This window comes from Plectrocnemia conspersa, unplaced genomic scaffold, assembly GCF_051122295.1.
Source record: "Plectrocnemia conspersa isolate PC_06_02 unplaced genomic scaffold, ASM5112229v1 ptg000004l, whole genome shotgun sequence".
Lineage (NCBI taxonomy): Eukaryota > Metazoa > Arthropoda > Insecta > Trichoptera > Polycentropodidae > Plectrocnemia > Plectrocnemia conspersa.
In genome coordinates, this window is record NW_028277168.1 from 5,837,893 (window position 1) to 5,856,406 (window position 18,514).

Consider the following 18,514-nt stretch of genomic DNA (forward strand, 5'->3'; position numbering starts at 1 on the left):
AATGCGAAGTATGGAATGCGCAGCCCTAGTCTAATGCGCATTACGAACATTGCCGACCGCGCAGGCGCACGCAGCGAGATGACTGAGCGAGAGATTAGATTTTTTTTGCACAAATTTTTAGTATGCGTCGTCCTCTCTATTTATTTCACTACTCAATGCTTACAATATATTGTAAAAGATTATGTAGTTATATGTAAAACCACATAATGATTTTAGTATAATTGTTAGTTATTTCTCAACAGGATTTTTTAGTAAAAATGCAAAATAAAATGTTTTACTAAGACTGCTATGAAATTTTCATGCATATGATTCGTTTCATGTAAAAGTTACGAATCAAGCAAAACGAACATCTTAATGGCGTACTTTTATAAATACAATACTTTTTGTGAATAATTATATAGTGAAACTTTTATAAATACAATACTTTTTGTGAATAATTATATAATGAAAAAGTACCTCTAAGCACAATATAAAACGGTTCGTTAAAAATTCGATAACATTTTCATGCACGTGATCCTTTTCTTATGTAAATTTGGAATTACGCGAAACGATTATTGTACGGGCTGCTTTTAAATGCGCTATTTGTTATAATGGAATAGTACGAATTAACGAGTCGTTTTATAATGTGCTTAGGGGTTTCATTATACAAATTAAACATGAGAAGTGATTATAACACGTTTTATGTAATTACTTGTATATGAAAAATATAATATTGTATGTGATACTTTTAAAACATTATATATTTGATTAAATATCACGAGAAAAAAGATACGCGATTACTAATAACATTGTGAAATCTATGTGAAAATATTTATTTGTGTATCTATGGTATTTTCAAGTTCACCATAAACTGTTATATATATTTTATATTCCCACAAATTTATACGTATACAGTAATTCTGCTCATGAAAGGCGTGTTATTTTAACTATTACTGTCTCGGCGTAGCATCCAGTCTCAAATTACTATTATTAGCTTGCGGAGCTACGTCGAAACCATTATGTGTCACAAAATCGCAAAAGCGTTAAATTAGCTCTGAAGGGACTTAGACTTAGTTGCGTGGACGCATCCGAGTTCATTAAAAACATTCTCGAATGATATCTTCAACCTCCGGTTAATTTTTAATATATATGTACCTATAAAATATATATTTATATTTTAAACGCGTTTCTTTACGTGCTTACAAACGGATTTGCATGTTAGCCGAAATCAATTTTATAGTCTTCTTCGAAACAGTATTCAACCAGAGAAGATTTTTTACTGTATTTTTATGGATTATTTCTCGTTGTGCCATGAGTTTATTTGACTGTCCTTTGTACACTTTATGGCAAGCAGTATACGAGATTTGGTACAAGAATAGCTTTGAAAATATAAATCCTTAGATAACAGAGATATATAAAATAATACGAGAACTGTGTGTGTGATGAGTGACACCAGATGAAATCCGTTTTTTCAAGTAATATCTATACTCACGAACCATTAAATATACATATAATATGTATAAATTTAAATGGATATAAAAACGTGCAAGACGAGACAGGAATATATCCTGCTTTAACGTCCAATAGATTTCATCTGACCATCCGGCACAAAGAAGGGGCCAACACAATAATCCTGATTCACTATTCCTAAAATGTTCATACGTGGTGCAATTCGTATGTGGGACGAGCTTCGCCGATAGCGTTGGTCAGCGTCCGAATTTTTATTATCTTCGGAGATATTCCTGAAAAACCCGCCCGATTTGTACGTGATGAGAAATTCCAGACGGTTTAATTTTCGTGTGCAACGCGGTGCTGCCGAAATTGATATATAACGCAGCGCTTGCCAAACTACGGCACGCGGTCTGTTACCTATCCCCAAGAAAAAATACCAACCAACGGAAAATCTCAAAAGGAAACCAGGGTTTTCGATTAAGTTGTAATAATCTTTTTGGCACCAGAGAGATAAGAAAAATCCCTGTAAAACATAGCATAGCAATTATCTAATGATATACTTTGATTTTTACATTTTTGATACAATTTGATTTTTCCGTATTTTATCATTATATAATATAATATACAAAAAATAGGCTCACTATTATCTATTTATAATATTCTCGTAGAAAACCAAAATCTTATTAACAAATATCTTGTATTTATGTCACATCAGTTAATTAGTGTAAAATCATAGAACGTTAATTTTTTTTTGTATAAATCGTAATGCCTTTTTAATATCGATAGATATTGGTACTGCATATTTTATTTTATCCAGATTCATTTATATGTAATAGGCCATATTAAATTTAATTTTGCTTTTTCCATAAAACCATACTAGAACGGAAAAATCATTCCTTGCATCGTGTCAATATAATATTCTTAGAAAGCTAAGATCAATCTGAAAAATTGTACAACTATTTTGGAGATTTTATATCAAATATATTCAAAACGTTCTTGTGTATTTTTGATAATTTATATATGTACTTCATTAGGTAAAGTAATATTAATAGTATAATTATATTAACAACGGCAAAATCATGCCTTGCCTTTTAAAAATCTAGAATGTCTATATAATATTATTAAAAGATGAGAGCAATCTAAGAAATTGCAAAACCATTTTAGAGCTTTATATTAAATATATTAATAACGTTAATATGTATTTTTATTATATTATAAACGTATTTCATTAGTCAAAGTAATGTTTATAGTTTAATAATATTAAAAAGCGATCTTAGGTCTGAAAAGTTATACACCGCAAAGAAAATTAATCAAGTAGCCACTGGTGGCTGGAAGAAAAAAATTAGAACCCGATTGAATCAAGAGAGGAAAAACTCTTCAAAGTAAATATACAATATTTGTAAATAATATATAAATTAAGAGTATTTTTTTCATTTATGAGCGTATTTCAAACTCGCGAAATGCCTAGAGCGACGATTCGAAGTCGATCGTAAGATTTTTTTCGTTTTGCTATTTGAGCTTATTAAAAGTTGCCAGACAACCTTGTAAGAAAAATGTCTTTCTTGGTAATAATAACCAGAGTTTAATACAGTAACTCTTAATATAAATACAATACATTTTTATTTTCATATAGCATCATAAATGTAGTATATAATAATTATATTATTTTATTTTATGTTTTATGAAAGAAATAAACGCTTTTACTATTAAATAATTTATTTAAAGTAAATCTGAATAATTTTCCATTTATAATTACCGTAAAACTATCAGTACTATAGTATATAAGTAAATTTATACGTTCGTTTATTTTGTATTGTTTTATAACGTATCATATAAATAAATAGATCATTAGCCATGATGATAAACTTTAGTTTTCAATTAACAATAATAATAAGTGTGACGTCTAGAATTATTATCAGATAAATTATATATAATTATATAATTAAGAAAAATATATAATATTTTATTGGTTATTAAATACATTTGTATAGATAATTTTTTTTATATCATGTAAACTTAATAGAAAGAATAAAAAATATGTATAAATAAAACGCGTCTTTGTTTGATATTAATCTATGTTTATGTCCAATCTTATTTTGATATAAGTTTAAATATAAAAGTTATCTGCCCTGCATTTCTATATGTACTATATAATAAGAATATAATGTCTGAATAGTTGGTTTTGTATACCTATACAAGTAAAAATAATAAGCTTACGTGTCATCATTAATAAATATATTATAAGGCTATGCCTAGTTTTTTACATAATGTTTAATAAGAATATTTAAATTGTAATGTTTTATATTTATAATAACTGATTAAAAATGTGGGAGTTTGTGGTGCGAAATGATAATAATAAACATATAAAATTCCCGAAGATAAAATGATACAGGAATTTTTTATTTATAATAAATATTAATATTTTTCATCTGAATGTCTTAGTAGCACTTGAATATGAATTTTCATATAAAGATAATTCTTCAAGAAACAAAATTAAGTTTTAAATCAATGCATATTTGAGAAATAACATGTTTATTTTAATTTTAATTGGGATTTATCCCATGATTTGAAATGATCACAGAGCATTTTTAAAGCACATATTCACCCAGAAAAATTCTGTCAATTTTTAATGTTTTTTATGATGCAATCAAGGAACCTAATAATTAGTTTAAATGTTTACTGTCATCCACCAAAAAAATTAAAAGATACAATTAAATAGAAGCGCCAAGAATTGGTGTTTCCATCTGTCACATATACTATATTCACAAAACCCAAAAAGAAGAAGTTTTTTAAGCGCAGAATCACAAAGTTGCTTGAAAGATACCAAAGAGTAATCGATTCAAGCTTTTTATTTCTATGAAACAATCGCATGTCATGTATATAAAAAAACTGCACAAAAAAATGAAAATATTATAAAATATGTAGATAAAACACCAGACCAAATAAATAGCAAGATTTTTTTACACTTTTGTTTCAAATAATTTTCGATAGTGCTTCTTCTCGAGAAATTAAAAATGAGCCAAATTAAAAAATTTGCTGATTTGGAACCGGGTACCCGGTTCCTTTATAAAAATTTAACCGAGAACCGAGTGATGTATTGGGCGGGTATTTAGATGCCCTAGATGCCGGTATTTACAAATATAAATACTTTAAGAAACTTTGGGGGAGCGATTGTCCGGGAATATCGTCACCGAACCTTATATACTATGTATTTCATATGTTTTATTTATAACAATTTCTCAAGAAAATCGAGAAGTAAAAATAAGAATTCTCATTTTTTGAGAAATAAAAAAAAACAGAATGTCTAATTGTTGGTATGAGCAACTGAGAACAATTTTTGACGTTGTTTTCTTTTTCTATTTCTCTTCTTAAGAATTTATATCTGATTCACAAAAATAGATTGCGATTAGTTTTAAGTTTGAAGCCTTGACACGAACATAAAACATAAGAACTGCGACTCCACTTGATATTCTATAAGCTCTTCGCTATATCTTAATATCATTGTTGCTCTGCGAATATTTCTCGCTCTTCGTGTAAGAGATGTTTTAGCAAGCCAAGACTAATAAAGAATGATTTAATAATAACTATTGTACAGAAGCAATTAAATAATATTTTTATTAGTTCTTAAGAAGTCATTAATTTTAATTATTACATTATTTTACACGCATTAATTATCTATCTTATTTATTTAGTACACACAAAAAATATTTATAATATTGTTATTACATTGCACAAAAAACAAATACTTTCGAACTGCAAAAGCAAAGTTTAAATAAAATGACTTAATTAGAACAGATCGTATTTTGGGATAACAGTGGCGGTTTACGCCCCTAACGCCGGCTCAAGCTCGTAAAACGCGTCCACGTGAAACCGTAAACGTGACAACAACGAGATAATTAACGATTCGCGAACCAAACAAGATCCGTTTTATGGACACGGAAGGTTTGACGCGTCACCGGGATTTTGCTTACAAAATAAATTATCCCCAGTATATACACAATATTTGCAGTCTACGGGGGTCATAGACCAAATTAGCTTTGCGGCAGAGCGGGGGGGATTCCCGTCACTGGCGGCTGCGCCCCTCGTCAACTGTCCGGCGGTTAACTAAAGCGTCTTGTACATACATAATAAATTGTGTACACGCGCAGCTTAGAAAACACCATAATCCCGGTTATCGCCGTGAACAATAATCGTGGAAGCGATAACGGCTCGCACCCGTGAAAACTTTGACCGTGACCCTTTTCAGCGGCTCCTTTATCGCTAATTTTCGCGAATTAGCAGGGGCGGCGATTCATTAATTTTGAATTATGACCGAGGCGTCAGCACCGCGAGCTTTCGCCCCTGAACAACTTTGAAACTTTCGCGACGATTGCGATTATGCGTGGATTGTGGTTTTGAGATCGAGATCATAGAGATTTAACCACCCAGATTGAAGTACATACTACGGCGAAATAAACGTATATGTGTAAGGGTATAAATAAGATAATTAGTATTATAAGGCATTGTCTTCAATATTAAATACCGACGTTACAAACTCGGACTTTTCATAAGCAGATATTTTGTGAATATGCCTGGATCATCTGAAAAGTTTCGTCAATACAAATATTCATTAAAGTGAGAGACAATGATCTCCGGCCCGCTACTTTAAAGATTAAATTAAACATTTACACTGACATAAATGAAACCGAATAAGAACTGACATGGATATCCTTGGACGGATTACTGAATATCTATAAAACAACTAAACTCATGAACCTTTGAAAATTTACCACGTGTTATATAAAAGATATAGATAGACAAAATATGTTTGTATTTCTATGGCGTCAGCAAACCCGTTGTTATATAGCTTATCAAAATAAACCCCCGCAAAGGCGGAGGGCTTTGAAATTAAATATTTTTAAATTATATTATCACAATTCTGAGAATCATGACTTGACAGATTGCCCTAATGCGTCATGATAAGCATTATATAATACAAACTAGTTTTATTTTGTATTTCACATACGTACATACATAAACAATACATAAATTCATGCATATTAAAGACACGAAATGTTAAATTATACCATTTAATATTTAAAATATAAAAACACTACAATGGTAAAGAACATATAAAGAATTGTTTCATAATTAAAAAAAATGCTTTATAAAAGCATATAAAACTTTAAAAATCATATTTATTACACATTATTGAAAGGGGCATAAACCCAAACTCTCTTTCTCAATTATAAATTGCGATAAAATGGATATCTCTAGAACTGACTGTGTTAACGCAAATAGTGTATAGTGTATCGTATAAACGCAAATCGGCAATAAATTATTGAAGTGACACGCGCTCCACATGACGAAACAGAGCATCCTCAACGCCTTAACGCAAACTATCGCGATGTGCATACAAAATCTCTATCCTTGAAAGGTATCAACTTTATCTACGGAAGTATTCCTGCTTAAAACACCTCTGCCTACGTTATATAGAATTTTTCCGGGCAAGGAGAACTGAAAAATGTAACAACGTGAACACCTCCAAATTTGGAGTGAATCCAAATTTGTGCAAATACTCTAAAATAATTTTAGGTTTTAGCATATAATAAATATTGCGAGTTATTCATTTATGTCGTTATGTCGTTAATCAAGATAAAAAAGCAGAGGACGCAGATTGGATCCCTATGGTACTCCAAATGAGCGAAATACTCATCGAAGCGACGATGGTTATAGCTCACATACTGACGACGGCGACTTGTGTAATTCAAAAAAAGCTAACTAGACCATCTGAGAAACTGAAGTCGCTTAACATCCGAATAAGTAGCTCATGACAAACTTTGTCGAATGCTTTTTCAAAGTCGGTATAAATTTTAAAATCAAGGGATTTCGTCAACTCCTTCGGCACAAGAGATTAGTGACCGTGAAACGACGCGGGTGAAAACTGTATTATTTGTACACTACCGATTGCCGATAATGATAATATTATGATAACATATATCTGTGAAAAATTATATTGAATAATTTGGCATGTTCTGAAGGAACGGTGACTGGTTTTCGATACATGATTATCACCCTTTTTATAGATCAGAGTGACTTCCGTACATATTTACAAAGCAAAACAAATTGAGAGTATATCAAAAGAGAGCAAAGAGTTCTATATTTGTAAAGTTAGGATTGAAATCTAGTCCTGTAAAGCTACGCGATTTGAGCTTCTCAAAACCGTACTCCATGTCAAAAATGTCGATTGTCTCCATTGCGATCGGAAGCTGAATATGATCCGTCATAGACGGAATAAAAATACTCCGCGAAAGCATCAGCGATATCCTTATAGTTATCAAAAATAAATAAATTTATGGGACGATACAAAGAAAAATCAGTAGTAAAAACATGTGATGATGATAATTATTTAGTACCTACCGGTGCACCGAAAATCTTTACGGTATCAATCAATCATAAAATGGTGCCCTACTTTAACTCTGAAAAATATATTGGCATGACAATCGCTGCCAAGTCGCGATGAAACTTTCACTAATACTTGTGCCATAAAAGTACGTAAAAAAGTACGACTTAATTTAATTAAATCATTGATATAAAATGTAACAAATTATTGGCGTAAATTAAAAATTTAGGTTTTACTTCTCTACCCTCTAAAATTAATAAAAACCCTTCACGATTTAATTAAAAAAAATATTGCACACCTTCGACTGAATTTTTTTATTTAAGTATTTAATTAACGGTTTTTCGTGGCGAATCAAATTTAATAAAAGGCACGCGAGCGTTAACTTTTTCGGGGGTGAATTAATTAATTTCCACATAAAATCGTAAGCCACTGTTGACGCAAACAATGCCGTTGATGTAATAAAAATACACTCACTATGTAAAAAATGTTAATTTCAATTATTTTATAAATAAGTTTTTCAAACTTCTCAGAGCAAGATGGCTCTAAAATACGCCTGCGTAATATTTAACGTCTTTTTTGCAGTCATAATTCGCGATTAAGGGTAATTTTGCGGCGCTTTTCACAGTACGGACGAAATTTATGTAAAACCTATCCGTATGTACATACATACATTTACGCATACTACTTCCTTTCTGTAGTGGACTAAATTTTTAAAACTAGGATCCGTTTATTTCCTTGGCCAACTTTTAAAGCTCGTAAAAGCTTCGCTCGATTCATAACTTTTTAAACGACTCCATTATGAACGATATTGTTATTGCCATTTCCGTAGTACTCGTTTCGACCCCCTCAAAACAACCCCTATAAATATTTCAAGGCTTAATAAATATGTTCAACCGCCGGCATTTTACAATTAAATGTAATAAATACACACAGAACAAGCAAAAAAATCCAATAACCATTAACACCGACACTGGTACAAAGCAGATGATTTATTTTTAAGACTACCCTATTGTATGGAATAAAAGTTTTATTCTTTATAAATACAGAACCATAAGACATATCTTAGAGATACATCACCAAAATAAGCACAACGTATTATATAAATTCTGACTAGTTATTTAATTATTGTGCAAATGTCAAAAAATAATAATAAAGCTCATCCACTTTTCAAATTGTTTTCAGACTTACTGTATAGTCATTAAATTTCCCATACCAAGAATAAACCATCACCATTAGCAAAAAAGTAAATTTATCAGATATTCAGCATTTCATAATTATTGCTTTAAATTATTCGGCATAGTCTGTTGAGTTTGCAGTAAAAAAATATTCCTACGACATATTGGAAGCAATATAAAACGCCACCTGCGCGTAATGAATATCCGAAGTCCCTAGAATATTCACTTAATGGAAAATGAAACGTCCTTGGGCTTTGGTTAAGGGCCGCGGGAATCCCGGGCCTTGACAGCGGGAGAGGAAATGTAAATTCGATAGCAGACTTCCTATTAACCTTTGGATATCTGCAAAAAGGGCTTCGGCGCGAATAAATTTGATTAGGAACGTTGTTTCTGGATGATTGGATACGCAGTCGTATGGTAACACAATACGAAATTCTTATTCGATATCCGCATGTATTATTGTATAATACAAGTTTATATGCTACATTGGTAACATCAACAATGAAGAAAAGGAAAAGTGGTTTAGCTTGATAATTGGATCATTTGTATTCGATGAAAATATGTAATTTGACATGTAAACGTTGATTGTTAGCAGTATTTTATATTAAGCATACTTGTAATATAAATATATTCTTAACATTTATGTACCAACATAATTATGTTTTGACATAATAAATTTAACCTTCTATTTAAATAAGTGATTCGCACTTAAAAATGGCAATTTTTGACGTAATATGATATAATCATTGTTAATTTTTGGCTTTTACATTAAAATGCTTTTCTCAAAAAATGCAAATACATTTTAATTGACTTTTTAGAGACATAAGATACATTTTCTATCAGCATGGTACCCGGTAGAGCAACATATATTTATCTAATATAAAACCCACTTGAATATCGCGAATGAAACACTCTTGCGATATTATTCATTTACAAAACTTCAGTTAAAAAATTCTAGGTAAAAATATGTTTTATGTAGGTATCTACCTAGATAATTCAACCCCAAAATAACGTAATCTGAGATCGACCTTGAAAAAAAATTGATTGCGCGTTAAAAGCGCCATAAATTAATGCCAACCTTTGTTATGCATATCGTGCGTAGCTAAAAGTATTAGCTAAATGCAGCACACCGGCTATTTGGGACCTTTTGCAAGTAATATTGTATAATATTGACAAGAAACAGCATATTTATGCAAAAATACAAGATGCTAGGTAGCCAGAACATTACCGGTCATGCAACACAAAAAAATTAGTAAGAAAACAGACGGATTCAGCCCAATTACATTTTCACATCTTTGCCATTGGCCGTTGCAGCGAAAAGTTTCCGAGCACGAAGCCTCCCCCAAGTGGACTAAAAGTATAAAAGTATACACAGCGCCTTAAATGCAGCGGCGTAGCTAAGGGGGTTAAGGGAGGGGGGGGGGGCAAAACGGGATGTAAATTTTTTGAGGTATAATTTAAATTTAATTCACATATAAAATCATAGTTTCAATTTTTCATATTTAAATATGACGTAATTGTCCAAATTGCTTTGGCAACATCTAAAAATATTCGCTATAGATAATTTATTTTTATTTCTTATATACATTTCTCTTAATAAAATTACCTATGCATTTTTTTGTAAGTTGACTTTTATATAATAATATATTATAAAATCTTTAATGTTTCAAATTTTTACATATCATTATGATGAATTGCGTAAACTGTTTGTTATATAAGCCCCTTTTATTTCATTAAAATATATATTACCATTTAAAAATTGTGAAATATATATATATATATATATATATATATATATATATATATATATATATATATATATATATATATATATATATATATATATATATAAAATGGGGAGGGGGGGAAATTGGATATTTCGTCCCCGAGCGCCAAGTACCCTAGCTACGCCTCTGCTAAAATGACACTTCTATTCGGAAGTCGCTTCTGTCAGCACTTCGTCAAGAAGTTCTACCGGAGTTCGCGTACGAGACACGCGAGAGCTCGTCTCCGAACTTTTAACCAAGGGAAGTTCGCTGATCAAGGACACTAAGAATACTGAAAAGGCAGCCGCTGTGCTCTTCACGTCAACCCTGGTCCAGATACGATTGGAGTCTTCAGACAAGAATTTCACGTATATATAATATAACACCAATCATACAAACTATACGTGGATTGACTCAGAAAAATTGCATAATAATAATTTATAACGAATTAACTTTGTCTTGTAAAAAATAAGCACAATAAGACATTCGGGAAAGGATAGGCAAATGACAAGTATCCAGTTTATTTTAATATCCACAGCATAAACTAACACTCAAGGTTTGTAGATTTATTATGCTGATAAATAATAGAACCATTAAAACTTATAAAGTTATTTAACACACATACGAAATTGAGGTAACGATACTAAATTGTACGTTTAGAAAATACCATTGATTTGACAATCAAGTGAAAAGAATTTACTTAAGAAATGAACGCTTTTCTTATAGTAGTAGAATAAAATAATTTAAGAAAAATTATAGTTTATGACAGAGGGGTCAACATTTTCCATTACATAAGCCTTTTTTTTTATAAGAACAATATTTAATTACTTTCAGAGCTATGCGCCACTTTTGGCGCATGCGTGTTATAAGCAATGACTAAGCCATCTCTGATCTATGATCGAGTGTTTTAGGATAAAGTTAATGATGTGCTTGTAAAATTATATGATCAACAATCTCTGGTTTCAAACCTATCTTAAAACTGACGATAGCTCAGTCGCTAAACCGCGCAACTACTGATCGCCCAACAAGCAAAATATTTTCATTTGAATACATATACGTAAATATACAATATCCTCTATTATTTTATTGTATTAAATAGCTTTGCATGAATAAAATCTTGCAAATACAATCTAGAAAGAAAAGGTACAATACGATGTTCCTGTATTTGCCAGGGTAAAGATAGATACATTTTAATTGTGATATTAAAGATCTCTTGCGCGGTATCTCTTGGAAAAAAAAGTAACCAACGTTCCTTCACTCCATAAGCAAAAACAATTTCTATTGATATGTCGGAAGAAAATAATACTATTCTTTGCAAATACGTATATTGCACTAGGAACTTTGAAGAACAAGAAAAATAGGATTATCTAACTTAAGATAGACAAACTAAATAAATAATCCTGATAGAACTCTAACTGAAACACTCAAATCTGCTGAATGTAGAGATAATTGGAAAAGGATAATTAATACATACAGTCAAGCAGTGCTTATGGGTCATTCATTATACTCATCAACGAGAAAAAACCAGCGAAATTTTATTTATTAGAGACACTATTTAGATTTCTACCATAATTTCCTAAATTGATTTTTCATTTCTATATATTATTGTCGTGTATTTTTAAATGCAATTCATAAAGTGAATATTATATATCATAAAACTAACCTGAATTTGGCTGTGAATTCGAGTTTGGTCTGGCTGATGGGGCTCCGTCTCTCGCTTCCACTTCCAACGCGTACGCTCCTTGCTTTTCTCTGTCGAATACCACTTTTGTAAACACTTCACCAGTCTGCAAGTTGATTTCAAAGAAATCTTTTCCCTCATTACGCGGTGAGTCTACTACATAGTAATACACCTATGGAATTCATTAAAAAATAGTATTTGAACATCTTTTATCAATATTGATATATTAATAATTTTTAAAACATACTTGATTATTAGGGAACGTTCCGTCTTTATCGATTGCGTTGACTTGTGTCACTTTTGTGCCAATAGGCTCGCCTTCCAAAACAGTTTCTTGTTCTCGTTCCGTGAATAAGGGGATTTCATCATTAACGTCCTCCAGCATGATGTAAACTGTAGCTTCCGAGGCCAATTGCTGAGCTCCGTTGTTCTTAAAAACAAACATAAATTATGTATGGATAATGCTTATACCGCAACATTTAAGCCCTTTGCTAAATATTAACCAGTATATAAATTAAGAAGACATTTAATTATATTAAAAATAAATATTTAACAACTCACCTCTACGCGAATGGTCAGATTGTATTCCTTTATGCTTTCATAGTCGAGCGGATGATTGACTTTTATATCAGCCCATGTAAACCCATTATCCGCTCTTTGTTGCAAATAAAACGTGTGGAACTTATTGGTTTGGGCTGTCGAACCGGGCATGAGCCGGTAAAAGACGGTGGGATTGTTTTCTATCCCAGAACTGTGGAAATAATAACAAGTTTTACTATTCGTTTTAAAACAAGAAACAGAGCATTAAGCTTTTCTACGACTTGACACAAAACGACATTAAATATATGTATTTCTTAACTTCTACTTAATTTAATTTAATTGAAAAAAATAAGAGGTAAATTAATTAAGCAATTTTATCTTTTCAATTAAATAAAACTAACTTTAATCAATGATGTAACATTTAAAACAATAGTAAATTCAAAGCTTTAGTTAGGCATTTAATCCATTTATTGTTATTAAATATATAACCTTTAAACTTGAAACCAAATGTTAAATTTTAGTATGTGTAAATATGATAAATGGATTCGTTTTGTGCAACACGAGTAAAATTAACCAATATACCCTCATCCGTAAACGGATCAAGTCGCTGAGATTAAACACCTCCCATTTTTTCCACTGCTCAAAAGCTCTCCAAAATTATCGTTACTGCATGGCAATGAAATCTATGGCATTTTTTATGGATCAAAAAATATGATGGCAAAGAAATCGAATCGAATTTCATAATATAACAATACAACAATATTCGAAACAAATCATAAATTGATGAAGTTGCGAAATTAAAGCAATCACCAAACAACGTGATCGCCAGTAATCAATACAGAAACTATGCAATGCATTTAACTAATTGCATCCCATTCCAATAAAGAATTCATAAGTGGATATGTTTTGCACGGACAAGCTAAATATATATCTATGAAGTAACATGAAACTGATGCTCTATAATCCAAAAAATATGACAACTTTAGATAAAACGATTTTAACTTTTGCCTAATCATACAAATTGAGAAAGAAATATCACGGAGAAATTTAACAACAAAGATTCTAAACAAAGAGAATTCGTAGATCAGCCGGCATGCGGATTGCTGTTAACCAAATTCTGATATTTAATATAAATATGCCTATCTGTATTTTGCCTACATGCATTTTGAGTTGTCGTTCGCAGTTTCAAAGTAACAAAAGTCTTCACAACATCCACAAATTAAAAGTGTGCTGATGTGTTATAGTTAGACGTCGGAATATATTCGCAAATCTCTTTATTTTTCTAATTTTAATAATAAAATATCAAACACTATATAATTTGTATCAAATATAAATAAATAAATAAAAATATTTTCAAGTAATTTTGCGAAAAAATTCCAACCTCTAGTTAAAATTATATTTAGAGTCTGAATCATTGATTCTACTAATACGTAAGCACGTATACACGTGTACAATAATACGCAAGAGTTTGTTTAACTGATTTGAACAATTCATAAATTAATTTTACTCCTACCATTAAATACCACTGTTTAGCTTTCATCTACTTTTTTTGCTACTAGTATTATTATCAAAACGCCTTGTATTTTAGATAACATTATTCAATTTTTATGTTTCATTTGAATTTAAGATTATGGTTTTAGATTATAATAATTGTGAATTTCTGTTATTAAAATGGCTCAGTATTGTTTCACAAAATGATTATTAATATAAAGCTATTGTAAATATTCTTAAATTTAAATAAAATATTTCAAATTATGTAATAAGATTTATTACATTCTTTTTCTATATAGGCGTTTGATTTGTACGGATTTGCATATAAATTAAATAACTAGGAGTAAATTAGTCGCGATTGAATTATTGAACTGATTAAAAAATATCATTGTGTCTTTAAACAACAAATGAAAAAACGAAACATGAACTTCGCAAAAATTTGCGACACACACCTGCTTTCGAGGTATGCGTAAAACGATAAAAAAGGTGGGCCTTTGCAACATTTTGTTTCATTCAACGAATGAATTCTGCGAATTTCGGTCATAGTACACACCCGACAAACATTTTATTCACAAATGTTTTGCGAAGCCGTAAAAGCATTTTTTTGTTGAGAAGGAGCGTCTCAATGTCTTGCATTTCGAAACAAAATAAAGTGCATAAAGGATTACGGATTTTGGAGCGGAACTAGTCACTTGGGTATATTGAGAGAAAAACGACTACCTATGTTGCTTAAGTATACAAATTGTTTCATTCTAAGATTTTTTTAAATTTCATTCGAGATAGCATCAACGAATATTTTACAACTATTGGAGCAATTATTCGAATATTTATGTTGAAAATCAGGCAAATAATTCAAATATTCGATTGACCAATACCGCTTAAATCAATATTACAGAAGATACCATAGTGGGCATATTCATGGATGATATTACTCTACTTACATCACACAAAAATGTAAACAAGATCCAAAACTAGTTTGAAGTCAAATATGAAATTCGAATTTGGGATAAAGACCAAAATTTTATGGCTTGTAACAAATTAGATTATCTAGATCTTCGTGTTAGGATAATGAAAGAAGATATAAAGCAGCAATATTTTTTCCGACCGAAGTATTTTACTATAGAAGGCATACCAATACATACTGATGTTTAATTCTGAAATACCAAGATTTTTATAATGACAAATTTTGATATCAAGATATGAAATAGGTATGATTAATTTATCTTTCTTATCGTTGTTATAAAATATATTGTAATTAATATCGTAGGAATATATTATATTAATGAATTGTTCAGCCCAGTTAAATTGACTCTTATACTTATACGAGCTTGTGTATTAGCAGCATCCACAATCGAGACTCTAATTATATTAAATGTTAGTGGTTTTAGTACGTCCGGGCATATTCCGTAAAAAACATTTGAATAAATCGGGGGTGGGAGGTATTCCTTTTTTCCGTTTTGTAGATTTGGTGAGAATACATGTTACCTCCTACATTTCCAACATCGTCCATGAAGCAGTGCGTCCCTGCCAGCGTTGCTTAAACGTGACACTTCTCAAACGTATAACCGAGTAGTGATAATGCAAAGATGAATATCGAATGAGAGTATTATTAAACTGAGATGCACGATCACCGGATGAAGTATGCAAATGAAATAATAATGAGTAGTATATAATATATAATATATTGAAGTTGCGATGCAATAAAACGTCGGGTGAAGATTAGGATGCTCCGGCTGAATGTTGCTGTAGAGATATTGCCCCACAAGCGGTACTCCCGTGCGCGTGACGGTGCAACAACATCCAGCGAGCCGGGTGAGGGAGCAGTTACTTACTCGCTTGCACCACAGACCACGCTAACATCTAACAAGTCTACGAGTAAGTTACAGGTAAAAATACGAATATCGAATAAGGGACGGGATTGTAACGCCACACACCACACTGCGTGCAAATAGTGACGGGGCTGCGTGCGGTGCCCGTGCGGCAAACACTGAGGCCACAGACCTGGCTTTGACCGACACGACCTTTGCCCCGACGGGCAAATTCTCTCGTATGTAGATCGGCCCGTACACTGTGTGGTCCCACACGGGCGGGTTGTTCGCGCGATCCACTACGTCTATCTGAACCTCCACGGTTCTGGAGAGGGGCGGAAAGCCCTTATCTTGTGCCATGGCCTCCAGCTTGTACGTTTCTCGCTATCGGGAAAACGGTAAATGGAAACAAACAAAACCACGTCGTTAGTAGTGTTAGGGAGCAAAGGGTTCAGGGCGGCGATCATGGATCATCGTCACGTGACACTCTCAAAATACTGCCGATCAATGGTCGCACACCCTACTCGTAATACCAACCTCGCCTTTATGCAGGTCACTACGGTACCCACTGTGACATTCTCTTTGATGTGAACGGGGCCGTACGTGTTCTCATCCCACAGGGGTGGCTTATTGTTCCTGTCTACGACGTCTAATTCGACGTCCACGTCCGCGTGGGAGGGCGGCTCGCCCCGGTCAGCGGCACGCACCCGCAGGCGATACCTGTCTCGCTAGCAGCGGGAACACGGGTCAGAGGTCAGCGGGGGGCAAACAAAATCATAACCACAAAAAATAACATAATTCACTGATTGCTAAATAACTGAACAATATAAATAAAATAATAATTATAATAATAATAAATTGAATCATTCAATGTCACACAATTAACTGTAAAACAATAAGAATATCAATGATCTCGTGAGAAACAAACACATATCAAGACAGTCCAACTACTGCTCTGTTTCCCCGACACTTCAGCCAATACGACACGCGCTCAGTCCACATTCACTCGATCGAAACTAGAAACCGAACCAAAAGTAAAATCATAAATTAATAAGAACGTCTTACTACTAAAGTATCTACTTCGCACGCTCTCTACTTCACTCGCTCCGCCAACTGAAGCAGATATGACATCATATCTCTTATCGTCATTGATATACAATATTAATTACCTACTTACTGGAAAACATCCCTGGATGCGGCCAATGCCGTAGAAAACAATTGTGCAGTTGAAAAGGAATAAAAAGAAAATAATGATGATGGTAATTACAAGATTTTTCAAATATTTACAAGGACTTATATATGCAAATGTATATCAATATATATATATATATAATACTTAAAAATTTACAATAAAACTAAACTAAAAAATAAAAATGTTGAAAGCAGGCAATGCATGCGGAGCTTTGCATTCTCATAAAATGGCGGGAGAAGGTCAGGATGTCATAAAATATAGTTATCTTGACCTCATGTATGCTAATTTACAATGGAACGACACTCATTGAAATTAAAAGTAAAACGATGGATTTATTTAATTTTCGATCAAAATTTATATTAAAGTACGTCGCCCCTTTCACAGAAGGAATAATGTCACAACTACGAGGATGGCAGTCAAGGAACTTTATTTTAATCGTTTGTACAAGTTTCTTTTCAGTACCCTGACTGCCCCCTTATATACACAAATATTTTACATTACATATACATATATATTAAATAGGTATATAATACCAAATCTCCTTCTTCCCTGAAAACAAACCACCAAATATTCATTCATGATTTATTATACAGTATGTCTATGAAAGTTTGATCATGTATGAGATGTCGTCTGATATTGTGAAATAAATACAAGAGATATGATAAAAGGCCATTGCTCACTGTGGCCATCCTATGCGGCGAGACAATATCTGCAGTGGCGGCGCCCCTACAGCCGACGGAGACGGAGCCCCGCCGACAACAAAATAAAATCAATCACACGTTAGTAACAAAACATGTACGTACAAAAAAGTATATCCAAAAGCTGTAAGCCTTCCAAATTATGTCAAAATAATAACCAATAACTATGTGTGCGCAGGATATACAGAAGTGCAGTTATACGTAAACTGTACATGTTTTACAACTAAACATAAAAAATTGACAGTGAAATATTTACAGCAGTTGTTTGTTTTGTTTATTTATAGTACATGTTTTTTTAAATAGAACAACAAGAGTTATGCAAGAGGTGCCGTAGTTAAATAAACTCATCG

General features: G+C 32.1%; 1 protein-coding gene across 8 annotated transcripts in view; it reads right to left on the minus strand.

Annotated features, from left to right (window-relative positions):
- Window positions 1-18,514, minus strand: part of CadN (neural cadherin) — a 487,595-nt gene that overhangs the window by 309,172 nt on the left and 159,909 nt on the right. For 4 of the 8 annotated variants that reach the window (XM_088184574.1, XM_088184576.1, XM_088184572.1 and 1 more), the window contains exons 9-12: window positions 16,468-16,658; window positions 12,997-13,186; window positions 12,683-12,865; window positions 12,418-12,607 (exon numbers count right to left, since the gene is read on the minus strand). In XM_088184574.1, coding sequence (XP_088040700.1) covers window positions 12,418-12,607; window positions 12,683-12,865; window positions 12,997-13,186; window positions 16,468-16,658 — 754 coding nt within the window. Of the gene's footprint in view, window positions 1-12,417; window positions 12,608-12,682; window positions 12,866-12,996; window positions 13,187-16,467; window positions 16,659-16,811; window positions 17,003-18,514 lie in introns of those variants that run through there. The other 4 variants (XM_088184575.1, XM_088184577.1, XM_088184573.1 and 1 more) reach the window with 2 other exon arrangements.